The 27775-nt window shown below is 52.7% G+C and overlaps 1 protein-coding gene across 1 annotated transcript in view; it reads left to right on the forward strand.

Moving 5' to 3' along the window:
* The window catches only part of NLK (nemo like kinase), a 172614-nt gene extending 146006 nt beyond the window's left edge, over positions 1 to 26608 (forward strand). The window contains exons 5-11 of the mRNA XM_061562117.1: positions 155 to 240; positions 2865 to 3074; positions 6060 to 6161; positions 15721 to 15807; positions 16472 to 16670; positions 19421 to 19514; positions 19944 to 26608. Coding sequence (XP_061418101.1) covers positions 155 to 240; positions 2865 to 3074; positions 6060 to 6161; positions 15721 to 15807; positions 16472 to 16670; positions 19421 to 19514; positions 19944 to 19998 — 833 coding nt within the window. The 3' untranslated portion in view covers positions 19999 to 26608. The remainder of the gene's footprint in view (positions 1 to 154; positions 241 to 2864; positions 3075 to 6059; positions 6162 to 15720; positions 15808 to 16471; positions 16671 to 19420; positions 19515 to 19943) is intronic.
* The last annotated feature ends 1167 nt before the right edge of the window (positions 26609 to 27775 follow it).

The following is a 27775-nucleotide window of genomic DNA, read 5'->3' on the forward strand; positions in this document are numbered from 1 at the left end:
GGTGTTTTGTCTCTTCCGCAGCGTCCCCCCCGTTTGACCCCTCGCCCTCCGTTGCCTCCTCCTCTCACCTCTCACGGCCACCCTCACTTACTCCCTGCTTACTCTTATCCCCCCCCCCTTCCCCCGCACCAACATGCCTGGGAACGCACTGCAGGTCTGAAGTACCTGCACTCGGCAGGCATCCTGCACAGGGACATCAAGCCGGGGAACCTCCTGGTGAACAGCAACTGCGTTCTCAAGGTGAGGGGACACTGAGGGCACAAGTCATGCCCACACAGCTCTCTCCCATCACCGGGGCCTGCTTCTCTTCCCCCCCCCCCTCCCACCGTTCAGTCAGGGGGTGAGAAACCCACGGCCGCCGGGCCAAATACGGGCACCTGCCTACGTGCTCTGAAACGGCTCCCCGAAACGAGATTCATGCATCTCGGCAGTACTGATTCAGCATTAGGGAGGCAACGTCATTCAACCTGGCAACGCCCGACTCCGCACCGGGGTATCTAGCTGCAGTGGCAGGAGTGGTGCCTGCGAGGTGTGTGGTGACGTGTGGCCCTGCCTCTAAGGTCGATTTGGAAACTTGTTTTAATCGGCCCTCCGTGAGGTCAATGTTCCCCTACCCTGCTCAAAGTTCACGTTTTACCCCGTTTGGCCAAGGTTGCCAAGTCCGCAACACCCTCCAGATTGAACGTCACATTTACAGCGGCCGATTCCCGTGCCTTTTCACTCGGGCAAACAAACTCTGCGATCGGGTCCAAATTTGCCAAATCGTGAAAATGACCTCAAAATCACTCCCAATTGGGGGCTATACACCATTCATCGCCCCCCTACCGGCAGACGAATGCCCCGGCCGACGTGCAAATAAACCAAAGCGACGACCCCCCCCCCCCCCCCCGACGGACAGGTTCCAATCCGACTCGCCACCGCCGCCGATTTCCGCGGCTGTTGAAGCGAAACCGCGGCTCGCCGTGAGCGCGACTGCGCCCCAGCGCGGCGTTGCGAGCCTAGTGAGCGTCGCTCGCCCCGCTCACAAAGGCGCGCAAACGCACCGGCGCGTTAAACGAGCGTTGCGCAGACGCTAAGGTGGTGGGGGGGGGGGGGGGGTTACCTGGGCGTCAAAAACACCCGCGCAGTTTTCTCTCGCCCGAGCACTCCAGAGCCTGAAATCGTTATTTTTATTATTAATGTTTTTTAACAAAGCAATCTATGAAAGTGTAGCTTCCTTCCGCGTCTTGATACTGTTTCTAACCGGCGGTCGTTACCGTGACTCGTGCCGATGGGCTCAGCGTGGATCTTTGAAAGCTCACTCTGTACCTCGGCTGCACAGCCAGAGTTCTTCTCGTCCGTGGATGATGGCGGTGCGGGACGGGCGCTCGGCGTGAGGCCGACGATTTGCTCCGAGAAGGGAGGTAGGAACGCAGGCCGTGTGCGTGCCCCGGGCTCCAGCCTGATGCCGTATTGACAGCCGGATTAGGCGGCCCGGCGCAGAGTCGCTTGAGGGTTTGGACCGTTGGCCGAGTTTGTGGCTCGGGGTTGCGTGCGGCTCTCGAAGCCGGCAGCCACGGCGGTTTTGAAACGTCAACCCCCCCGGGCCCTCCGGTCGTGCGCCGCGCGCAAAGCGGAGAAGCTAAGACCGCCGCCGTCCCCGTCCGCTCGCCGATTGTCAAATCTCTCGGGTCCCCAAAACCGTTACGAGCAGCAGCCCCGGACTAGACGTCCGTCTCGCGTGCGCCGTCCGCAATAGCCAGGTCGGCGCTTCTTCCCCATGCCCAGCGAGCGTGCCATGGTGGCGCTCATCGCCGTTCGGCGGTCCTGAGCCAGCGGTGGAAATTCCACGTTCCTATGGGTGTGGCGGTTCTCGCTTTAGTCGGCAGCTTTGATACGCCCCGGTACAAAGAAAATGCAGGTGTTGTGAATGACACCTTGCAGCCAGTTGACATGTTATCACTTACAGCTGCAAATGAGATCACAGGGTCCATTAATATCCACTTTGGACAGCATCCATTAGCAACTCTGGCCCTGCCGTTGAAGTCTCTGGGGCATTGACCGCCTGCAAACTGCCGAAGTAGCGAGCACCCCACGCCACTCTGCCGTTTGGTCGTCCGTGTGAGAACCGCAACACCTTGCTGATATCGTCAAGGAGCATAGACCATCACTCGAACTCTGGTCAGCCTTGCAGCTTTAGGCTAGCCGTCGGGGCTTCTCTGCGCTATGCTGTCAACGCAGAAGAGTTAGGGAGGGAGGGAGGTGCAAGCGGAGTTTTCTTTCCGCGCGTAGGAGCATGTTGATTACAGCAGGGAGATTGTGGTCGTTTCATCGTCGGTGAAATTTCCCTCCGCCCCGCCATTGCGACAGGCTTTAGGTCGGCTTAAGTAGGCACAGAAACCCATCAAAGGGGAAGGGAGTTGGCGGACGGTCCTGTAAACATTTCAGACACCTTTCTGCAGATACCCACGCGAATTATTATTTGCAAAGCTTATGGGAAGGGGAGGGGGGAGGGTGACACAGGCTATTGAATTGAGCCCTCTGAGTCGAGGTATAGTAAATCAAATGGAGTGCATCAGGTATAGTAAACCTGTGTGGGAAGTGTGAAATGTTTACTTTTGGGCGCCATTGCTGGGGGCTGATCTTGGGTGCAGCGTTCCTGAGTCCCCCCGTGCACAGCCCCGGGCCAGGTTTTGACACGGTAACTTCACGCGATGCGGTTTGCCGCGCGGTTCCCTGCATCGTCGCCCCGCACCGAGAGGCCTCTTGCGTCGTGCACCGCAAGGCCGCGCGTTCGACGGATTGAAGTCGCTCCCGTGACAGGCCCCTCCTCAGCGAGCGTGTCGCCCCCCCCCACCCCCCCGCGTGTTCGCCCCCGCGCGCAGATTTGCGACTTTGGGCTGGCGCGGCTGGAGGAGCCGGACGAGGCGCGGCACATGACGCAGGAGGTGGTGACGCAGTACTACCGGGCCCCCGAGATCCTCATGGGCAGCCGCCACTACTCCAACGCCATCGACATCTGGTCCGTGGGCTGCATCTTCGCCGAGCTGCTGGGACGACGCATCCTCTTCCAGGCGCAGAGCCCCATCCAGCAGGTGCGGCCGGGATCGCGGTTGTAAATGCGGCGGTGAAAGTCACCACCCCCCCGCCCCCAGGGGACCCCGTGTCGTGTGGCCAAGGAGGGCCCGGCGAAGGCGCCTACCATTCCGTGGCAGCCCACCTGACCGCCATTCTCGACCAGACGGCCACGTAACCCTGCAGGATCTTGCTCGACGCTCGCCTCTTCTCCGTCGCCCATTCTCTTCCTCTTTCCTCCCAATCGCCCATCCACTCCTTCATGTCCCTCCCCTAACGTTTGGTGATCCCCAGGTTTACCCCTCTGTCGCGGTCACTCATTCCGCAAACCTTGCACGCCCCCCTGCCATTTAAATAATTCCATTCTGTCACCGTTTAGTTTTTTAAACTATGTCAAGCGCCTTGAGCGAAGGTGCTCTATGAATATAGAATTAGACGAGATTAGATCCTTGACCATTGTCCGTCATTCCCTTCTCGTGATGTGACCTGCACAAAGCCCACTCATCCTGACAGTTTTTACGTTGCCAATAACCCGCACGCGTTCTCCTACGTGTGCGCCTCTTCCTGTCACTCGGTGTAATTCCAATCGTGCAACGTTCCAATGTTTCTTTCTCGCGCATTTAAATTGCAAAACCTCCAGCCGGAACAATTAGATATGCGTTACGTCGACAGCGGTGCGGCGGGGATTTCTCCCGGAGCTCGGCGAGTGGGGAAAGCGCGGCCACCTCGTCTGAATGAAAAGAGTCTCGCTTGGAGGGAATCTCAGAAGTAGTTCTGTGAAATCTCCTTTCCGCGGGCCATCATCTGAACGCACGGGGATTTTTCCAGCTCTTGTGAGCATTCCAAATGGATTTTTCTTCCAATGACCTGCGATGCAGGTCAGCACATTCCAAAGAGGACAACGTCTGGTCCGGAGAGACCTCCGTCTGCGATGTGTAGAGTGCTGTGATCATGGTTGAATTGACAGCGGAATATCCTGTTATTCCTGTTACAAGCCCTCCCTCTATATCCCGGAGAAGGTCATTCTTTCGAAATGCGGCGACTCCGCGCGGTAATCGTAAAAGAGCCCTGTTATTACGTTTAAATAACCTGTCATTAATTACGAGAGCGAATGTGTTACGACGAAAGCGTGCGTGCCGTCTCGTTCGCTTTACACACGTTCACAGAAAACAGCGACCCGATGCCTCGGTGGTGAAACAACGACGCGTCCATTCGCAGATGAATAACGATTCTTTAGCTCGTGCAAATATATAGGCATCAAATCTCGCACGTACGAATCATCGTCTTTTCGTGTTCATTGCCCGCAGCGTAAACAACAAGTTCATGAACACCTCCAGTCGCTAGAGGCTGCTACAGTCGCCACCTGACAAAAGTAATTCAGTTTCAACAAGTCGTTGAATGTGCCCGGTCCCGTCAGGTTTTTTGGAAGACAAAGCAGGCTTCAGCCTCGATAGTCCTGAGGCATTGGTGAGCAAGCGACAGCTGCAGTAGGCAGCCCACGCCGACCAGCGCGGTGAAGTGCGGTCAAACGTCCCTCGCGGCCCGCGGATGGACGGAAACGAAGCCGTGCGAGTTTGCGCGTCTGCACTCCTGGGCAGCAGCCTCTTGTCGTTTTTTTTTGTCTGAGCCGTCGCAGCGGCGGCATCAGCCCGCGATGTGGAACAAACGTCACGGGTCCGGTTCACGACGAGGGGGAGCATTCAACTTGCACGGACGTTTGCGAAACGTCTCGTTGTGGTGGCGTTCTTGAAAGTGAAATGGCGAGACGGTGAATAAAAAATAAAAAAAATCGGCGCCCTGTAATAGGTCACGGCAGACGCCCACTTAGCGCTGCTCACTTGGCCGTGTACAGAATGCCACATCCCAAAGGCGACATTAGTCAGCGGGGCGCGGCCCGCTCATTGTTCAGAGCCGCTTGAAACGGGACGGACATTGGGACCGTCGACATTGGGAGTGAAAGAAACGGGCCGCCCCCTGCACTTTGCTAAGGCGGTAGCGGCAATGTCTCCGTAGTTTAAGCAGCAGCAGCAGCGCCTGCGGCATTGTTTGGCTGCAGCAGTAACAGCATTTGCACAGGCGTCATTATCAGCAGCGTCAACACCGGCAGCAGAATAATCGACGGCGTTGTCGTATTCAGCGGTAACATCCATCGTCCGAACACTATTTGCAGGTAATGCAATCACGACGGCCAATTGAGCGTCTGGCCTAGAACTGCTCTGGCTTGGCTGTGTCTGGTGCGGGTAAATGTGGTGCAGCTTGGAGATCGTCGTCATCATAGCTTGGGTGACAAGGATACGGCACTGCCCTCTGACAGCTACGCAGACGAAAACGGGCTTTTACGTGTGTATGGCGGTTAGCCGCTGCAAATGGCAATAGTCCCCGATGTATTGTCTGGCTGTCACGTCAGGGCAATTATAGGGCTGTAATCACTTCGCCTGCCCTCCCCGGCGACAGAATGAATTATCACGATTTCCGAACTCTCAAGATTTCCAATCCTGGCGACCCCAGAAAAGTCCTGGCAGGGTCACAAGGATTGGAGTCGGGAAACGGCGTTGCAAGGGATTCATCTTCTTGGTTCTTTAGGTAAAGTCACGTAGAAGGGAAGTAATAAAAATAAAACATAATAAAATAGTTCTCACGACGTTTCGGCCACAACGCAAGCAGCCGTCCTCAAGTGAAGAACAGGTCTGTCGGAAAGACAGACCTGTTCTTCACCTGAGGACGGCTGCTTGTGGCTGCTTGCGTTGTGGCAGAAACGTCGTTAGAACTATTTTATTATGTTTTATTTTTATTATTTTATTATTTCCCTTCTACGTGACTTTACCGAAAGAACCAAGAAGATGAATCCCTGCAGTCACGAAAGCTTTAAATCGAAAGTTGCAAGGGATGTTGATGACGGCGACGGCGACGGTGACGTTGTTTGTTGTGGCCTCTGCGATCGCGACGCTGACAACGACGCTGACGATGGCGGTGCTGATTCCGCGTCCATGTCTTGTCGCCCCCAGCTGGACCTCATCACGGACCTGCTCGGCACTCCCTCCATGGAGGCGATGAGGACGGCGTGCGAGGGAGCTCGCGCTCACGTTCTCAGAGGCCCTCACAAGCAGGTGAGACGGGACTGTCGGTGTGAGAGGCGTGAGAACTCTTAAGCGCCTGTTAAAGAGGGCCCGCACGGGGGGCGCAAGGGGGTGGTGGTAGTGGCCAGCACCAGGCCCGTGGAACTTTTGCCCTCTTGGTTGCTGATGTTCACACCACCGCACCAGGTACAGCGTTTCCCGCGTTATCTGCGAGGGATTTGTTCCGGAGATGCTCGTGATAGCACACTTTTGGCGGATAACGATATTGGCCTACGAAAACTAATCTTTTTAAAGATTACTTTACCTCGTCACTTCCTCTCTCTCTCAGTCGTACAGAGTTCCAAATTGCAAACCGCAAGTTCGCGAATAACGAGGGAATGCCGTGTTCCTTTAAGGCGAGTCGGTCTTGCATAGACGCAGGACACGCTGAGATCCCGCTTGGCACTTACGTATGTGTGTTTCTCTTCTTGGCTCCTTCGGTAAAGTCACATAGAAGTGAAATAATAAAATAATAAGGAAGAAAAAGGAGGAAGAAAAAAATAAGAAGAAAAACATAATAAAATACAAGAAAAAATCTTTATTTTTTTCTCCTCCTTCTACGTGACTTTACCGAAAGAACCAAGAAGATGAATCCCTGCAGTCACGAAAGAAGCTTTGAATCGAAAAAAAAAGCACGTGTGTTTGTTGAACTTCTTTCGCAATCGAACGTAGCCAAACGTTCGTGTGTAGCCAGGAATGGCTCCCCGCTCGCTGGGGGTTCTAGGCCATCACGGTAGCCACTGCACCCCGTGCCCAGTCGCCTTCCTTCCTTCGTCAGTTGTCAGCCGCTCCTTCGCACAACCCGCGACTCGACTCCCCAAAAGGTGGGCCGCGTCCTATCAACCGCCTCCGAGATGAATGGCCGACTCGACCACTGACTGGGGTTTGAGGTCGATTAGAATCATGCAACCCCCCCCCCCCTCCCCCACGTCTCTCCACCCAGCAGTAGACACCACAGTTTAGTCGATCGGCAGGTCACGTGCGGTGAGGCAAAGTCTGGGGTGCTCCCATCTCCTCCAAGGCGTCTGACCAGCGCGGAAGCGTAGGCTAGAATGCCCTTTTGAGCGAGCATCCCCCTCCCCCCCCCCCCAGCTCCCTCTCGTGGCAGCCCTTCCGCCAGCGGACGCGCGAGCCAAGCACTCTCGCGCGTCCGCCGCGCACACCTCGACCATCCGCCAGCGAGCCGCCGGCGCCGCCTCCGTCCCGCCGGACAACCGGCGGAGTCGCTTGGGCCCCTGTGCCGCTGTGAGTTTGGTGGAGGCCAGTGGGTCCATGTGGGGGTTTTTATTTTTTCTCTCTCTGTCTCAAGATATGTACCGAAAAACAGACCGGGTAAGGAGAAAGGGTTGATATTCTTAGGTTTTTTCGGTAAAGTCGCGTAGGTAAAAAATTAAAATTAATAAAAGTATTTTTCTTTTATTAATTTTAAGAATATGAATCCTTGCAGTCACGAAAGCTTCAAATCGAGAAAGGGTTGCCCCGACGGCCAAAGCACGGAGAACTGGGTTAACCACTGAGCAGCTGGAGCAAATCTCGTTAAGGCGGATTTGTGAGGAGGGGGCGGGGGGGGGGAAAGGTTTATTGTCGGTAACCTTCAAGGAAAGCCCTGGAAATAAGGTCTGGTGTTGCAGTTGATTTATAGCGAGGTGGTTGGCCCTGCGGTGGCCTACCTTCCCTGATGCAGTGGAGATGGTGATGGCGGCGACGATGGGTGATGGTGATGGGGTTTGAAGAAGCATCCGCGAACGGTTGTGCGTCAGTGATGTGTTGGACGCCATGCGGTTGGGAACGCGGCTTTGCTTAAGGCAGGTTTAGCAGTCCGGCTCAGGGTGATTATCGTAAAATATAAAGGCTGTTCAACGGCTTAGGTTTAGTTTGCAACCCTTCTTCGTATATTTATCTCTTTCAAAATGGTGCTCTTACTCCAAAGAGTCTGGGCCCACGTGCAGGAAGGTCTGCGATTCTCCAGGAGGGTATACGGGAAACAAAACAAACAAACAAAAAACTTCACGCGAGCGACTCTGGTAACTGAATCGACAACAAATCTGACGTTATTTCATCATTTCCCCCCGTATTCTCCACGTGGTGTTTTTCCATTATTGTGGGGAGGAAAAAAAAAAAAACCCCTGGGCACGAACGCGGCGGCTAAGCTGGTGGAGAAGCGGCGTGCCGGGATTAAGAGCTCACGCTCACGGTGCCGCCCTCCTCCCCTCTCTTTCCGCCGTTCCTCCTCGCCCCCACGCGCCCTTGAGGCATCAATCCCCTGTCCTTGAATCCTACCGCCCTCACTGCCCTGCTCCTCCTTCCACCACCCCCCCTCCCCCCCATGTCCTCTTTTTTTTACCTGCTTAGAGACCCCCAAAGCAGGCCACAGGCTGCACTTCTGTCTGTCTGTCTCGGCTGCTTTTAAGCACTGAGAGCTGAAGATTAATTTTAAAGGGGCTGTCAGTTTAGTCCCACGGAACATCGGGACTATTTTTAAATGCGCGACGCTCTTCGTCGTTTTGTGGGTCTCGTGAAAACGGCGGCAAACGAACGTTTTTTTTCGGGAAATGGCTTTGAGGTTACGGGTGCAGTGAGTGCATAAATATGTCCTGTGGTTGATCATCTCCTTACACAACTTTAGCCGGTTTTTCGCCAAGCTGACATTCCAGTGCGCTCACCTCCGATTCGTGCAGTTGGCTATGTACTGCGCGACAGAAGTTTGACATGCGTATATAGAGGGTGTCCGCAGTCATCCAGCTCGCGTGCGGGTGCTGGATGGACCGCTGGCATCGCAAGACTTATGAGATATGGCAAAAGATTGTGGAGGCCTTCGTCCAGCAATGGAGTACGGTAATCATAGCAGATGATGATGATAGCGATGATTCAATGAGCCACCTAGACATTTCTGCAGGGAACTACCAATCCACTGACCATCCTGTAGAAGTGAGTGTTTATAAATCTGATATCGCTGGCAGGCAAAGACAAGCGTGCTGATAATTTGATTTGAGTGCGTCATTTTTCACGACAAATAATAGTGCAAAACGAATTAGTAACTTGCCGAGTAAATACGGCAACCCAAATCTCTTGCCAAGGACATACTGTGTATCTCAATGAGAATTTAACCTATTAAATATAGAAACACTACGGTAAAATGTTAATCTGACAGGCTGTGGAATGTGAAGCGAATCTGCAATTTTGCCATCTCATAATTGAAGATGTCGCTTTAACTTTTTCACTCGTTCTTCGCGTGTGGATATCAAGGATCGGTAAACGGTGTTCGCGCAGCCACAGCAACCATCTTGCTCGCATCACTGCTTGAGGAATCTCTCGTGAGCGCCTCCCTCCTCCAGCATATTTGGCCTACTCCTCCACACAGGCCAGACAGCTTGGTACCCGGGGGGGCGGGGGTGTGAGGGGTATGTGGCAGCGTTATGCGACGCATAGGGCCCAAGTCGGCCACAAGAGGTGGGCCCCCAATCAACGGATAAACAAGTAACCAAATGTTCAGATTTGTTTGTAATGTATTCGTCAAAAATTACCTGCCGTCTATGATGCAGCAAGCCCGGCGATTAACGCGTCTGGCGATCGTATCAATAAAACAGCATCAGGTTGTGCGATCCCACCCCCCCTTTTGAGGAAATCCTAGAGTGATAGTGGCCCGGCGTGAAAGCAAGACGCACAATAACTTAACTGTGAGTATTGTACCTTTAAATATTAGTTTTTATTAATACTGTCAATGTGGGACTGTCTTCATCTGAACCCAATACACCCGTTCAACTAAAATAATATACGTAGTTATAGCCTACATATGATAGTATGTACGGGGTAAAAATAACCCTAGCTATTTCAGTAAAAGCGAGTCGGGAGAAATGAGGGACATGATGTGGGGGGGGGGGGGGGGAGCCCACAGTCGTATCTTGCATAGCCCCCCATTTTTAAAAAGGTCCTTGCACCCCTGGGGGGTACCCCCCCCCACACTTTACCCCATCGCACGCAAACCTGCCGATCGACCAACCGGTGCCAACCCGTTTACACTGCCGGACGGACAGAGGTGGCGTGGGAATAGAAATTTTAATAAACAATCATTCACTGCATTCAGAAAAACATTGAGTTCATCGTCACGCATCTCGCAAGTGAACGCCACGGTGGCTATGAGATGTTGACTACCTCGCCTGGTGTACAGGGTGGTCGTGGGTTCAATCCCGACCCTTGCGTTTGTATATTTGGAGTTTGCATGTTCTGCCCGTGGTCGCGTGGATTTTTCTCCGGGTCCTCCGGTGTTTTCCCTCCACGTTTTGGCTGCGATGCATTCCCACGTGATAAGCCACTTGATTCAGCTATCATTTGTGGCCACGTCGCTTCTGCATAAGAGCTGTAGAGGCTCGGTGAGCCTCACTTGGTAAAATAAAAATCGTTACTAGTTAGTAGCAAGCAATCTTGGTGCGTGTATGAAATATCATCTTGCCTTGTCATTTTGGCAAAAACGCTGTTGACTTCAAAGCAAACCGTAACGTGAAAAAAACGTCAAAGCTCCTTTGTTAAATTATTATTCCTACTCCAGAAAAAGCGCTTAAATATCGTAAATATAGACGCGCACACAGAGAGCTGCACGACCGCGCGGAGTTTGGCACGAGCGAGCCGTGCTCCACGCTTGTCTATTCAACGCTCGGTGAAAGCTGCCATGGTGTATTGAGGGTTTCGCACCGGGCAATGCGATGCGATCAGTGGTCGCCGTTTTTCAATATCCCGTCGCGGCAAGTTTCTTACACCGCTCCCGTCGCCTCTGTCCTGCCAGCAGTCCAAGTGGGCACGCTGCAGTTTGTCGATGCCGCAGGTCGCATATGGTGAGACAAAGTGTGGGTAGTCGCACCTCTTCCCAGAGGGGGCTCTGCTGGCTCCTCCTGCAGCAGTGGCATGCGCCAACAATCGCAGGGCCCACACGTTTATCTTCGTATCTTTTACTGAACTCTGCCTTGCTTGCTAGGGGATGGTGGAACCCAGAGAGTAACCCCCCAACCCTCATTTGCAGCATTCTCCAGGTGATTCTGTCTTTGACTCGACTCTCCTCTGTCTCTGTGTGTGTGTGTATGTGCACATGCATCAGCGGAGATCATGGGAAGCGCTGTGGTTAAAAACAAAAATAATACCCCGGGTGGAATCCAGAGAAGCAGTCTGTTGACAGCTCACCTGTGACGACCGTCATTGCAAAACTGTGTTCAGAGAAATGTAGACTTCTCCGCAGTCTCTGTACCTCCGTGTTGTTGTGAAACAAGTTTAGTTGACATACTGTGCACCAGCTGTCACTTGAAATATACGGAAAAAAAATGTATTGCCCGCAAATCACTTGATTGGCGTCATACGGTACGTAGCAATCATCTCTGCCTTTGCGCGAAAACGTGGCAGGAGCCTCCTAAAAAAAGCGAGCCATGAGGCTCGGTGAGGGAGCCTATGCTGGGTAAACAACCGCAACAACAACCTGAGCCAGGCCAGCATCGGAGATTGAGGCACGTTTACATTTTTAAACCCAGTTGCCGCATGCGGTTTTTGACGTGTTTTAATGTTTGAAGAATGGGGGGGGGGAGGGGGAGAAACAAAAAAGCACTGCCGGACCTGAACTGGAGTGTGCGTTGGTCAGTATAAACATAAAATTTAAATGAAACCACGACCGACTTTTGCAGTTTCTACCGGCGCTATATTGAGGTCTTGGGGGCACCAATATCCGCCAGCGCTGTGGTGAGCACGCTGCCTGTCCCCCCCCCGCCCCCCTTGGCGCCCGTAATAATAGCGCCCCGTGCGAGAGACGCACGCCGACCCAGATTTGGCCAATCCGTTTCAGCTGTGTGTGGTAGATGAGTAGATTAAAGTGGAAAACCGTGAATTCTGCCGGTGGTCTCTGCCGGGAGACATTTTACTCCGACTCCCATTTAACCGTTCCCAATGCTGGGCCCGCGGGTGGTCAGGGCGTCGTTCCCTGGACAGAACCGGCGATGATCAGTTTTGAGCGGTGACAGGCGGGCGGTCGGGCGGTCGGGCGGGCGCTGCTTCCGCGACCGCGTCCGGGCCCAGCGACACAAGCAGCGCCCACAAATGTGCCAAATATAAAAAAAACAATAAAGACCCCAACTACCTCCCATCATTCACACTGCCTTGTAATTACTACGCTGCCTCGTAATAACTACCACTGCCTCGTAATAATTACCGCTGCCCTGTCACAGTCGCAGCCGCCCTGCATTAACTACTACCTCTGCCGTGCGTGACTCGCATCAGCTCTTTCAAGATCAAGTATCGCAGATCTCCGCGTGTGTTATTCTGTTCGACGGAGCATGGCTTGGTGCTAATCGTCTCCTTGAAAGCCCTGAACCGCGAGTTGAAATTCCACATTCGTATGGATTAACATGTTTTTATATCTTCTTGGTTCTTTCGGTAAAGTCACGTAGAAGGGAAATAATAAAATAAAAAACGTAATAAAATAATTTTTTTATGTACTATTTTTTTTATTCTAATATTTCCCTTCCACGTGACTTATTTTTATTATTTTATTATTTCCCTTCTACGTGACTTTACCGAAAGAACCAAGAAGATGAATCCCTGCAGTCACGAAAGCTTTAAATCGAAATGTTGTTATATATTTATATATTTTTTGAATCACTATTGCTGGGACACAGAGCCAAAGGCCAGTAATGCAGAATGGACAGCGCTCATGATAGTCTGCAGCAATGCGTGCTGATGGGTTCGTGGCGGCAACTAGTTTTGTGTACGGTAGTTAATTCAGGTGTCTGGTCACGCACACCGTTTAACGATCCCCATGGTTGGTTGGCCGTGCACAATTCTAATTGTACACCGCTCAGTCGGTCCGCTGATGGATGAAGGGCCCCTCTTGAACACGTGGGTCATGGCGGGGTTTTTAAACATACTTGACCGCGCTGGTCAGTGTGGATTGCAGAAGGACGGGGGTTGCCCAGGACTGGTTCAGATCAGACATCACTCGCTGCTGCCGTTTCAAAAACAGATGGAATTGAATGCGCAGGGCGCAAACCACTGCGCCACCGTTCCCCTTCCATACAAAACGTGACCAGGCGGGGAGAGGCCATTAAGTCAAGAGCTCCTTGGCAAGGGGGAGGCCTGGGTTTGCAAATAAGTACGGTTCAAAATACCTCAGGACAAGCTGTACAACCATCAACAATTAATCACCAGATAAAATGGGGAAAAAGAGACACATTTTTGCTCGTCACCAAACGTAAATAGAAATGATTTGCAATAATTCAGCGCTTAAATACTGAACAACACATCCAAGATCAAAACGTTCAAGACGTTTGGAAAAATAACGACATTCGCAATGGATTATGCAACGCTTTGCGGCGTGCGTTTACCTTTGGAAGTATTTTAATCGCCGTTATGGAATCTTGACAGGGGTAGCTGTCGGGGCAAAACACGTATTCATATTTGTAAATCCAGTCGTCCTTTTTGTTTTTTGCTCTGTGCCTCAAATTTTTGGAACCCTTGGATCAATTTGGCCTGATGTCTCTAGGGCGAGTCCCTGAACAGCTACCCACCTTTGTGTAAAAGTTTCATTTCTAGAGGATCATTGTTAGGAGAGTTTTCGTGCGCCGTGGGACGGACAGCTTAGTTGCAGAGCGTTAAAAGAACACATTGTACGTTGACAGTGCCCAACCCTACTCTGGCATCGTTAAACCCCGAGAGGTGACCTCTTAATTATTTAACATCTCACCGCGGTGCCGAGTGGTTAAATACGTCGGGTGGTATGCAGGAGGTCGTGGGTTCGATCGTGACCCTGACGCCTCTATATTTGGAGTTTGCACGTATGTCTACCCCCGTGGTCGTGTGGGTTTTTCTCCGGATATTCAGTTTTTTTTCCTCCACATTTAGAATCAGCATCACGCATTTTACGAGTATCCGGCTGCTATACATGTCCACGTAATGATAAGCCACTTCGTTGCGCTATCATTTGTGATGGCCGGTTCGCTCATGAAAAAGAGCGACATAGCTCAGTTTGTGGGCCTTGCCACAAAAGATGTATTACCGAAGCTATCAACAGAAGGTGTGCACAGGATTAACTGCACGTGTGCAAACTGTTAGGACGAATGATCAGCACGAGACTAAAAGAACATCAGTGAAATATGACTGCTCCCTCCCACACACAACTGTCAGCAGTAGCAGAACACGCGGTGCCAACAAGGGCACTCAATTGATTTTGATGTTGAAGTTCTGTGCAAAACTCGCTCCTACTGGCCAAGACTAATTGGAGAATCTAACGAAATTTAAGGAAATAAAAGTAATTTTAGCCGTTCGGACAACTACCGCCTTAGTGCTGCGTGGAAGCGAATTACTAATATAATGAGCCAAGAATGTGTGTGTGTGTGTCCCGTGCGTGACGTCACTCCACATGAGGCCCATCCCCACCCCCGCATTAATAATCATGAGCTGAACAATTTTTCTATTTAATATTTAAGATTTACGGCAATATACACCCGTCCTTGGACGGGCAAACAAGCTAGTCATCAAATAAGACATTATTTAAATGCATGCCTATAAAGGGCAGCATACTTCAGTAGGGATTACGGTTGGTATGGCTATTTTAATACACGCAATAGATAGGAAGGACAATATCTAAGGGCTCACATAATGCATAATGTACGTTGACTCATTAATCTCCCCTCCCCAACTTTGCGCAAGAGCGCAGAAGCGTGGTCACCACATCTACGCCTCCTATATAAGGAACGAAACGGGTGGACTTCTCCACAAATCTGGCTGTCGCCTGATGAAGCTGGTTGCAATTACTGGCAAAACGTCCTACTCAGATTGTGAATGTTGTGGCTTGGATGGGCGACCACGCATCGCACAGAGCCACGTGCCACAAGTGCGGCAGAGGCGTTTTTTACGAGCAGCGGAGGGGCAATGCGGCAACGCCCGTTGCTGTCCTGCGCTTCCCCCACCCCCCCACCACCTTCAAACAACCCACGCTGACCAGCGCGGTGAAGTCATGGTCAGATAACTTCCTCGCGGCCCGCACGGTGTTGGGCGGGGCCCTCATCCGGCGGCGTATCGCGTCAACGGGCTGCATTTTGACGGTGGACCGGGAAGCGATCTCCTCCACCCGGTCCCCCCCCACACTTTTTGCGAGCACGACTCTAGAAGGCGGCGGGACACTCGCACTGATCGGTGAAACTTGTCGGAAGACGGAGGAGTGTCCGCATCGGATCCCTCCAGCCTAGATCAGGATTCTGCTTGTGTTTCTGTCCGAGTGTGGTAAATCCCGACTGGTTCGCGCTGTGGCAAGCCCACTTTCAGGCCGGTGCTATGTTCACCTTGTGCCTCACAGGAGCAGCTGTCATCAGGGACCCCCCCCCCCCCCCGCCACCGCTAGACTTAAAAACATCTGTGCTCTGAGATGTGTGTTTGTTACATTATGGGCGTGATACAAATGCCAGTCGTCGTGACCTCCGTCTTGTCGCCGACACGCTCCCTGTGCCGTGCCTCGCGCCCCCTGGGCTGCGTGCCTCATTCCCCCGTGTCGTGTGTTCTGCTGCTCTGTGTGGGTCCGCAGTCGTCCCTGGCCGCCCTCTACTCGCTCTCCAACCAGGCCACCCATGAGGCTGTGCACCTCCTCTGCAGGATGCTCGTCTTTGACCCCGTGAGTTGCGCGTCGCCGATTCGGCGAAACAAATCGGCGGTACTGATTTTTTTTTTTATTCAAATATATTTTTGAAGATTAACTTCACGAATGAAAGTTCACTTGCATGTAATTTGTAATAATTTTTTCGAGTTTTTTTTACAATTAAAATACATCATAAAGGTTGACCTCTAGAGGTTATGAGGTCAGTGCGCTGAGCTTGGCACCGCTGAGACCCTGGCTTCGAGTCCAGGCAGCTGCCGGAGATTCAACTGAGTTCTGGCAACAAAAAAAAACATCGCATTAAATTTGTTCCGCACTTTAGTTGGCATAAATCAAATCTGGTGGAGAACATTGCTTCAAAACATCCATAGTTTCGTGGAACAAAACGTTTTTCTTACTCTGCAATGTTTTCTGTCGGGCTGCACCACACACGGTTCCACATTACGTCCGATGCCCCGGTCCACGCGTCGGGAGTTTTGCGCGCACGTGGCTGCGAGCGGCAACGTCGCGGGTATGGCGCGAAAAACACGACGCGCAGCCGTGCAGTGCAACCGTCGAAAAAACCCCGCGCGGTCGCGTCTATTGCTTGTACGTATGTATGTAGAACTTTTTTACGCACCCTACGAGAGTCAACTGCGGGCAACAAACTAAACACGCCGGCGGTGCGCCTTCCCGTCCTCAGACGAAGCGTATTTCGGCGCGGGACGCCCTGGCGCATCCGTACCTGGAGGAGGGCCGCCTGCGCTACCACACGTGCATGTGCAGCTGCTGCCACAGCGCGGGCACCGGGCGCGTCTACACGGGCGACTTCGAGCCGCCCGCCAACCCGCGCTTCGACGACTCCTTCGAAAAGAACCTCACGTCTGTGCGGCAGGTCAAAGGTCAGCGGAAGGGGGGGGGGGGGTGCTCGGCTCGCCGGCGGAGGAAATCGATGGCGCGCGCGTGCGTGGTTACTTTGCGTGGCGGGCGATGAGGTGCCGAGCCGAGAGAGGTGAAGTAATCGTCGTCGACGTGTTTCACGCGCCAAGTTGGGACGCGCACCGATCGAGGAATTGAGTCGTAAGTCAGAAACATTCTAATCTCGGGTACGACGGCGGCAAATACGTTCAGCATCTGAATGCCGGTGTGGAGCTCTGCTAGCCACGAGAGGGCTTCAAGAGAGAGTTCGTGGCGTCTTGCTGTTCCCCACTCCTCCATTGCAGGAAGCGCAGACTGCGGTGGTTTATTCTATGGTCCATAATTTGCGTCGCGTGGCCACAGTCGCACAACTGTGGCGCTTGCCTTGAATGTTTACCCCACGGAGGAGATGCGCGCATCGTCCCATTGATGCTCTTAATGCATTTGATGGTTACACCACTAATTCTAGATTTGAAGCTTTCGTGACTGCAATGATTCATACTCTTAGGTTTTTTCGGTAAAGTCACGTAGGTAAAAAATAAAATTACTAAAAGTAATAATAGAAATAAAATAAAAAATCACGACGTTTCGGCGGCAACACAAGTCTCCGTCATCAGGTGGGACCGTCACAGCTAGATTTACTGCATCAAGTGAGGCAAAATTCCAAGAGACCAGCCCTTAAATACAAGGTAAGGGGGGGAGGGGCTTATCTGAATGTGGTAACCAGGGAATGTCACGTGTTGGGGTGGTGGGCGGGGCTACAAGAGAAATTGGCCAATGTCGTCAATGTACAAGAGAACAATCGGTGTACCTCGACTTAAACCGGTGTTGGCTGAAAATCCAAATACAAAAAAACAGTACTGTTAAACGCTGGGGATGTCAACACTCGGTAAAGTAGAAAAGTACCTGTCAAATAAGATGGTACAAATATGTGTGTACCAATGTCTATCGAGGATGTCAAAGCCAGAAGGGTGCGACATTTGGATCTCGAATGCGGTGCGTGAGCGCGACGTCCGCGTTGTTTCGCAATGTTCGCCGGCGTTCTCGTGGACAGCGGTTGGTGAAGGTGAGACGGGTCGGCGGGAACCTACGCCGTTAAGTTGTCCTCCCTTCAAAAGTGTCGTTATTGCCTCGCTAGAATCAATCTGCGGCTATTTTGTTGTCGTGAACCATCGTGCGGCCAGCTCGCCTCTCGCGCTGTTCATTTTGTCGTCACCGTGACTCACCTTCGTCACACCGGCACTTGGAGGCGTCAAAACTAAATGTTTCTCAAGAGTTGCGGCGCTGTGAATCTGCCAAGCCGAGCGCCGCTTGCCGTCGCTGCTGGCAGTGGCCTGTGGCTTGCGGGCGTCCCCAACAGCGTCACGCATCTCTTAATCAGTGCGGAGTCCACGCGGAGGGTGGGGTGGGGGCGGGGGGGGCTCCCAGGGGGGGCACCCAATGTCCAGGCTCTGTCTGGGCTCTGTCTAGACACTGTCTAGACACCGCAGGATCATCATCGTGGAAGGCTGTTGGCTCACCCATTGAGGCATCCCTACCCTGCATTTCTCTCCGAACAGCAATCACCCAGCCATTTACTCACTTCTATCACCCGTCATTGATTTTTATTTTTGGATTCCCCCCCCGTAACCTGTGTATTTGACCACATGACGAGCCACCCTGGCCCACACCACACCACCGTGATGATTCTGTGGATTGTCATTCTTCGAAAGCGCAGTTGAAAGATTGTAGATTCTTGTTTGACCTTGCTTCTATTGCCTAATTTATATTGTTTATCCCGATCTGTGTCAATCGTTCCATAAGCTCACATTGTTCAGCCCCTCGCGTGCACTTTCACGTTTAAATCGTGAGCGAAATAATATTGTTTTTTCATTTAATCATTTGTTACCTGCCAGCTTGCATAAATTTTCACTGAATTTCATGTCTTTTCATCGACATCAACCCACATCATGAATTACTTGATATCGTACAGCATACAATGTGCAAATCGACGTCCTGAAGCACCCACGCGATTTTAGAAGCACGATCGAACGGGAAGAGCGCTGCACGTTCGAAGTAAAAAATTACCTTAAAATCACAAATCGCCTTCACTCACTTGGTATTAGTTCCCATAGCGCAAGGCTCTCTCGAATGCGCTACGTTTCACGGACGTAGTCTGTAAGTGGTTTGACATCTGGGGCGATGTTGTGTGTGAGTTGCCATGTGTTCTCCCGATAGCAGGGAGTGGTGGTGGAGCGGTTAGCGCGCTGCACTACGAACCCGGCGACTCGCGTTCGATTCCCGCTCATAACCAACATGAGTGACGATTATTATCTGACCCGGTCCTGGGCCTCCCCTAGGTCGACACAGCCTCAATTGAGTAGCTGGTGCGGTGTGTAAATATCGCCAATGGGAGACAAAGGCGGTCGGGCGTGGTGCTGGCCACCTACCCCCTCGTGTACCGTTCCGGCCTTCGTAGGTGCTCGCTAACAGCACTTGCCCAAACAGTCCGTTAAGGCTACACGGGGGATCTTTGTCTTTGTCCTCTCGATGGAATAATTTGTCGGTACATTTTCTTTCTCTTCGGACCGTGACACCGGTATAAAACACGGCGGCCGGCAGGCGCCGTTGCCGTGCTTTTGAGAGGTGCTCGCTAACAACGCTTGCGCCAACACGCCGTGTAGGCCGGCACGGGAGATGTTTGTCCACGTCGTGCCTTCATCTGCATGCTTTTGTTTTTCTGTTCTGACCTTAGAAATGATCTACCATTTCATCCTGGAGCAGCAGAAGGCATCGAGGGTTCCGCTCTGCATCAACCCGCAGTCTGCGGCCTTCAAGAGCTTCGTCAGGTCTGACCACGACGCTCCCATGTCACGCCCCGGTGCGCATGCAAATCGTTCTATTGTGTCGCCGTTTTCGAAAAAGGGGCTCTGTAAAGATAAAATAAGAAAATTGGAATCTTAGGCCAATTCCTTTTCGTTGAGTATTTGCACGTGGTGTAGAAGCCGGGACTGCCCGTTGAAAAACCGCGCCTCGGAATACGAGGAACCCGCTCAACCTCACCGGCATCTTCTGGTCACCTCGCGGCCCAGTAGTTTTGGCTTTTGCCGTGTGGGTCTTACCGAGCCTCGCCTCCCAAAGCACCGGCTCGCTCGCCGGTGCGGGCGCATCGTCGTCACTCCCTGGCGTGGCCCTCACTGCTGCCCCCCTTGCCTGCCCCCCTCCCCACCACCACCACCAACACCCCCCCCCCCCCACCTTGTGTTTAACCCTCACAGCTCCACGGTGGCTCAACCATCGGAGATGCCTCCATCTCCGCTCGTGTGGGAGTGAGCAGCGCCGGGGATGCCGACACCCGGGTGGCATGGACGCGCCAACAAGGCAGACAAGGCCGTAGAAGCCGGACTCGCTTCACCGACGATTTCTTATCATTTTTATTATTTTAAATCGATTTTAACAGGAGGGAGAGAGAGAAAAAAAGTACACTTTGCACACAAGTAGAAATTGCAGCAGCTCCTAAACCCGCTAAGTGCGGAGTAGTTTTAACACCTGTAAAACACTGCTGTTAATTTCACAATTGTCTCGTTTAGGATTTGTCTTTGATTATTTTTTTTTCGCTTATTTCATTTGTGTTTAATGAAGAAACGAAGTCGGGCCACTGGTTTCCACAGCAGAAGCTGACTGTGGAGTTAAAGACTCGGTTTTTAACAGCGACGAATGTTTAAAGCTGCCATCCGTCACAGCCTGGCTGCCCACGCCGCGCCCTGCGTGAGTGCGAGAGGCCTTAGGGAGAGAAACCCCCCCACGTGAAACGAGACGCCCCCACCACCGCCACCACCACTGCCCCCCACACACGCCCGTGCGTCTGGAACACAAGCAGCAGCAGCGGCAGCAACAACACCGACTTCAAATGCCGACCAGTCGGAGCGTGACGAAGAAACTACGACCTGTGCCCGCGGCGCCTCCAGCCTCTCTTCACGGGGCGGCGTTTCGCAGGATCGCGTTTCGCAGCCGCCGAGGTTTCGGGGGATGCGCGAAGGGAGAGCAGCAGGTTTACATTTTCCTGACAAGATTATAAGTGAGCTTGGTTTCACGGCGGTTTTGGAAACCGGCAAAAGTCATCTCCGCGCTCGGATGTGACAGGATGCCAGAAGGAGCCGCATCTTAGGGCTGTTTGCTGTGCGCTGTCTGTGACGGCACGAGAGAAAGAGAGCGCATGTCGTGTCGCCAAGGACTCCGCTGTAAAACGAGGCTGCCCTCTCCGCGGCGCGGTTCGTCCCGGCAGTACGGCACGCGTCTCAATTGTGCAGCGGCCACCGCGCCTTCGGAAAAGCCGGGGCGGGAGGAAGAAACAAAAAGCGAGGTCGTGGCAGCGCAGGCGATCACTTGAATTCCCCGTCACCACTTGCAACGATAGACGGAGCCTCTTCATCACCGACCCCCTCCATCCCTCATTCCCCAGCCGGGCCACGGGAACACAAGTGTCGGTGTCGAGTCCTCCGTACGCCGCGCGAGCGTCCGCTGCTGGGTTCGGCGGTGATCAGCGATGGAGGTGCCACATCGACGCGCCCTGCGTTGAACGTTTTGCAGCTTTCAAACCCCCGCCGTCAATACGCTTCGGTCAACCTTTCAGCCAAAAACGTCGACCAAGGTGTAATTCCTCGTCAGTGTTTGTTTTAACTTCCTAATTATTAAGTGTTATTTATTTCGGGTTTTTTTGTTGTTGCTCATGCCATTTTTTTCCTCACGACGCATATTTTTTATTCCGATAATGGCAACGTTACGGCCTAGCGTTACAAGTAGGTCATGCTGCTCAGCAGAGATAGGAAGGAGGGAGCAAAACCGTCGCATTTTGTGACAAACGGAGGAGATGGCCGGGGCTAGGAGCCAGTGCATCAAGTTGACAAATGGTCACGCCAAGATTTGGCTTCAGGGAGTTGAAAGAGACTGTTCTTAACACTGATTCCAACGCCTCAAGCTTCTGCATCGCTAACTGTACATAGTTCGAGAGACGTGAAGATGGCGGCACAGCGATCTAACTGGAGAGTTCCATTTTTTAAAATTGCTTTTTTCAAGTTGTACATCTTTGCTTTGGAGCTGCCTGCATTCAGAATTGACTGGACTGAACAATGAAGCGGAAATAAGTAGTTTTATTTTCCCCCTCCCCCCCCCCCATAAATATTATCGTTATTATTATTCTATTTGCGAATCGAGGCAACGGGATCGCTTTCCCTCGGACTTGGGTTTTCTATGAAGGCCTTCCGCGATCGCTACCCGCCCACCCCGCACCGCCTCTTCCCGTCGGTCTCGGCCGGGCCCTCGGGACCAAACGAGAGCGACCATGGCCACCGCTCCCGCAGCAGCGGGGGTTCCACGTGCCGACAGCGGCGGCGACGAACCGACGCCCGCGTCCCGAGCCACGCGCCGAGGTTGCTGCGGGAGCGGGCGGCAGGAGGAGGCTCCCGGGAAGGCCCCCCACCCCCCCCACCCCCCCAAGGTTTCCTTCCTACGCCACCTTACACCACAGTGGCTCCCCCAAAATGTGGTCGGGCCAGCGGCGTCTTTAGGAGGGCAGCCGAGGCCCCGGCCCCCCTAGTTCCAGCTGACCCAAAGCCCCGTGCTCTGATGGGTGGAGCGGTGGTGGGGGGGGGGGGGGCTGGGTGTTGTGGGGGGCTCCAGCGGTTGCGGGGTATCTGGCTGCTGGGTTCTGCGCGGCGGGAGTGACGGGCGCACGTGTGCGTGGCGAGGCTCCGGTACGAGACGCCCCGGTGGAGCTGAATCCTGGCTGCGTGTGGGTTGATTGCGGCCGCGCTCTGGTCGTCGATGTGAAAATGTGCAACTCGTTGCTTGGGGCGGGGATGGCGGTGTGCTTGGATAGGAGGCAAAAGGTTTTAGGAGAACAAACGCAAGGGTCGGGGTGAATGGTGTCGGGTGGTGGTGGTCGTCGAGGGGGAGGAGGGGAGGGTCTATAGTTTTTGGATTTGGAGTGGTTGAAGGTGTGTGGTGTGTGTTTGGGGGTTGGGGGGAGCTGAGGCGATCTCGCCTCCTAAACCAGGAAAAGTCTGCGAAAGCATCACTTTTAATTTATCAATGCAATGTGAAGAGTTCAATTTTATGGCAAGAAAGAAAAAAACAAACAAACATCGCGGCGGGGAGGGGCGAGGGAGAGGGGGGGGGAGTCCTTTTTATAATTGCAAAAGCCGTCACAGATTTTAAGTTGCTTCACCTTCACAACGGCTCTGGTAGCCCGCGTCATTTGCTTGCGCAGATTTCTTCCAAGCGCCGACGGTGCACAGACCACGTGGCATCTCCTCGGTCCAGCGTCGTCTCGGAGGCTTTCGTTTCTTCGCGCGCCCTCCACCAACACGCCCCGCACCTTAAGACTACCGCGCCGACCAAAAAAAAAACCACGAAAAAAAACTTTTTGCCTGGCACCGACAGGTCCAGTACAAAACCTAATGTGCTACCTTTAATGTGTACAGCTCCGGTAGAATTTTTTGTGGGTTCACTGTAATATAGTCCGGTTTGTAATTTATGCTGATGTTTAAAAAAATAATAATGTATATTTATGCATTGCTTTGGAAGACGGGAGGAGAGAGACCCTGACCGGCCAGTCCCGTAGATTGAACTGGACCGGTGCGCCGTCGACGATGCTCTTCCTGCCAGAGAGGGCCTTGACACGAGGCCTGACTGTTATTGACAAAACAACAAAAAACTCCCCACAGTTTTAGGAACGCGGTCAAGAAAAACAAAAAAAATAGACCGGGCTTCTGTAAACCCAAGTATCCAGACCGTGTTTGTAGTTGTACTTGGAGTGGTGGCAAACATGTTTATTCCTTTGGTACTGACTGGAAGAGCAGAGGGGGCCGCTCTAAAAGGAATGTGTGCTGAATAATGTTGGGATTAGTAGTGGAGATTCGTACCTGGCACGGAGGTTTTGCTCGTACGTGTGTGCGTATGCGTATGTTTGTGTGTGTAAGTGGTGGAAGGATGCCCTGGTTGTCCCCCCTTCCCCTACCTTTGCAAGAAGGGGGGCCCCCTCGTTGATTTGTTATAATTTGTTAAAATTATCCTGGCAAGGATTATTGAACGTCGCCTTGGCCAGGCACACGGAGGAAAAGCTTGCAGAGCCCCTGTGTGGTTTTAGAATGTGGCAGTCCTGCACAGACGCCATTTATCTGTTCGCCTGCTACAGCGGAGATATTGGGAATTTGAGAACGACCTAAATCTGTGTTTTATTGACCTGGGAAGTTGGAGGCAGTCACCCACCAACAGTGGCGACCCTGGGTCTGTCCCGTGACCAGCCAGCGAGCCTTCTGACACTTCGCGTGGCTTACTAAGTGCGCATAGCCTGGCACAAGTGCTGTGGTGACGCCACGGTCACTCCGTGGTGAATGACATCTGTTGTTATTAAGTGGTGAAAGGCAAATTGGAAAACGTCACTTGGGTGCAGTACACGTGCATCACGCTTACCCGTGTCTGCAGCTAATGCGATTTTAATTTATTATCCCAACTTGAGACGAATCCTGCATTGAGAACTATCACTGTCCATCCGTGCATATCAACTCCAGGCAGAAGACTTCTTCAAATGACACGTAGCAGTACCGGTTTAGGTTGAGCCTATTGTATCGTGCGCGTAGACATGCGGTGTATGTATGTGTGTGTGCCACTGCACTGCTGAAGGTGTCTAACTGCTGTGATTATCACTTGGAGCTAGAGAGAGACGTTTGCAGCGTAACATTTCAAGGTCACAAATTTCCACTTGCGTCCTGAAACGGTGACATGAGCACGCTTGCACAAACGTGTCCATCCCACATTAAAGCTCGAGAGAGAGAGAGAGACCAACCCCAACAACACCCATATAACCTGTAAGTTCTACAACAACAACAAACAAACACAAACCTCGGGTGGTAGTAATAACAACAACAACAAGCATATGTACCTGCAGTCAGTGCCTTCACCCGCTCAACGCGTTTGTGCTGAGCGCGGTGGGTTTTTTTCCTTCTTCACCACCACCGCGTGTCAATGATTAGGAGCGTCGTCGTCGTCAACGCGATCATGCTCCGGGACAAGGAAGGGGCGGGTGGGATCCTCTGCCAATCTTGATTTGAAGCTTTCGTGACTGCAGGAATCCATTCTCTTTGGTTCTTTCGGTAAAGTCACGTAGGTATATTGTTTTATTTTATACCTACGTGACTTTACCGAAAGTACCCAAAGAGTGTATGGATCCTCTGCCAGTTCTTACATGGGTCTCAGAGAATTCTGGTGGAGGGGGGGGTGGTAAGATCAGCAGCGGCAGCTTTGTGCTTCAGCGTTCCCAAGTTGGGCCACGTGGTAACAGCAAACCGAGATTCATCTCCCGTTTTAGCAGGGCCGTTTTAGAAATCCACAGTCGCGCTGACTTTATTTGTGGGTTTTTTGTTACATTTAGGGGCCATACATTTCGTACGTACGCATGGAGGGGGGAGGGGTTGACCCAAACGCGTACGCTTGCGTATGGGGGTGTCTGCTGATAATGTTAGTACGCATAGGAAACGGGGGGGGGGGGTGAAGCCTCGATAATAATTTGTCTACATTGGCCTTCAAATGAGCCACAGTTCAGCGTCTTCAGCTGTCAGACAACAAGTACTACCGGGAGAAGTGGGACTGTGGGAGAGGTGTCACTCGTGTGCCACCGTGCCCCTGACTGCAGCTATCACGCAGCTCGGCAAACATAAGTGGCCAAGGTACGCGACTTAATTCTTGAATGCAGCCGGCGGTGGACGATCTGTTTGCTTAAACACGTTTATAGTATGAATCCTTGATCGTTTCTGCGTGGATTAAATATTGGCCGTTCTATAGGATTCAGGGGGGGGGGGGGGGTCAGGCGTCCGTACGCAGATGGGAGGGGGAGAGGGATCAGGTTTTGACAGATTTTTGCGTACCTACTTAATGGATTGCCCCTTCAACAAAAACATACATATGAAGTGGGGAGACTAAAAAGAAAGCCCCCCTTTTGTTTTTTTTTATCAATTGATTACCTGAATATGTTTTTAGTTAAAAGTGCCACCGCGCTCTTGAGAACTTGAAAGTGTGAGAGTTTTTTTTGCGGTTGTTTTTGTTTGTTTTGTTTTCTAAGCGAGTTGGTGCTTTTTTGCGCGTCTTTCTACACATTGCTGTTCGTGTGAACTGAGCGGGCCCCCTCCCTCCGTGGTGTGATGGGTGTCTGTCGCGAGCATCTCCCCTTAGGGGCCATCCAATTAGTCCGTACGCATGGAGGGGGGGTTAACCCAAACACATAGCTTACGTACGGGGGGTCTAATGACAATGTGCGCATAGGAAACGGGGGTGGGGGTGAGCCTCGATAATAATTTGTCTACATTGGTTTTCAAATTGGTTCGTCCGGCGGTGGACTGTTTGCTTAAACGCGTTAATATTATTGATCCTTGGTCGTTTCTTCGTGGATTAAATATCGGCCGTTCTATAGGATTCGGGGGGGGGGGGGTCACGTATTGACAGATGTATGCGTATCTACTACATGGATGGCCCCTTCAGCAACATCTTCTCAGGCGGGCAGCCTCTCTGTGCATTGTGGTGGCAAGAAAGCTCCTGCACATCATCATCACCCCCCACACACATCAGATATAATCGTAATCACTAATAATAATGATAGCTTTGAACACGTGGGGAGTGTAGGTACGCCCCCCACCTTACCCTGCACATTGACACATCCTCCAATTAATCTCGTTATTGTATAGATTCCCAATGTTTTCTCGCTTTATTTCCCACCATCACCCACCACCCGCCTCCACTTTGCCCATCACAATTGTTTGTGGGTTTTGTTGTTGTTGTTGTCGTTCATTAGTTAGACGTAGGTCGTGTTGATGTCGTTAGGCTTGCTTCGTCGATGTTGGCCCGAGCGTGCACGTGACGGAGAGTTGAATCGAGGGGTGGGGGCGGAGCCTGGTGCGGGGTGGGCGGAGCCTGGTGCGGGATGGGCGGGGCCTAGTTTGGGGTGGGCGTGGCCTAGCTTTGGGTGGGCGTGGTCTAGCTTGGGGTGGGCGTGGTCTAGCTTGGGGTGGGCGGGGCCTAGCTTGGGGTGGACGGAGCCTGGTGAGGGGTGGGCGGAGCCTACTGCGTGGTGGGCGGAGCCTGGTGCTGGGTGGGCGTGGCCTAGCTTGGGGTGGGCGGGGTCTAGCTTGGGGTGGGCGGGGTCTAGCTTGGGGTGGGCGGGGTCTAGCTTGGGGTGGGCGGGGCCTAGCTTGGGGTGGGCAGGGCCTAGCTTGGGGTGGGCAGGGCCTAGCTTGGGGTGGGCAGGGCCTAGCTTGGGGTGGGCGTGGCCTAGCGTGGGGTGGGCGTGTCCTAGCTTGGGGTGGGCGTGGCCTAGCTTGGGGTGGGCGGGGTCTTGTTCATGCACCCCCCCCCCTTCACCTGAACCAGCATGGCAAGGCTTACGATACTTTACTTGAAAGTTGCCCATCATTTTATTTATTCATCATCATCATTATTATAATTACTACTATTATTATCATCCTGTTTTGTTTATACATTTGTTTTGTTTGGGAGCTGAAGCAATAAGGACACACAACAAATACATGTTCACTGGGTGGACGGGGTGGGTGGTGGTGTGTAAACAATTGTGTATTCTTACGGGTTTTACTTCATGTTCTGGTGGGCCGCAGTGTCGAGGAAGGGGGGCAGACTTAGCGCCCTCTCCTGCCGCCTTTGAGCGCCTCCTTTCGGCAAGGACCTTCAGGGCTGCCCGTTCTTCTCCTCCACCCATCGTCCTCCTGCACCTCCCCTCTTCCTCCTGCACCTCCCCTCTTCCTCCTGCACCTCCCCTCTTCCTCCTGCACCTCCCCTCTTCCTCCTGCACCTCCCCTCTTCCTCCTGTACCTCCCCCAGGCATCAATCGCTGGCGATGTCGTTTTGCGCGGTGCGTCTCGCTGCTCTTGCCAAGTCCTTGTCGCCAGTCCATCACTTACGGGGGAGCACGGCGTGGCTTTCGTGTTTTAAGTTTGACGCGTTGTTACTGTGCGTAAGACGGTTTGCTACCTCCGTGCAAGAGAAGTCAGGTTGTTGTTGTTGTTGTTTTTTTTGGGGGGGTTTTTTGTTTGTTTCCGTTGTGGTT

The sequence above is a fragment of the Lethenteron reissneri genome, chromosome 28, assembly GCF_015708825.2.
Source record: "Lethenteron reissneri isolate LAM-NWPU_2019-01 chromosome 28, ASM1570882v1, whole genome shotgun sequence".
In the NCBI taxonomy this organism is placed as follows: Eukaryota; Metazoa; Chordata; class Hyperoartia; order Petromyzontiformes; family Petromyzontidae; genus Lethenteron; species Lethenteron reissneri.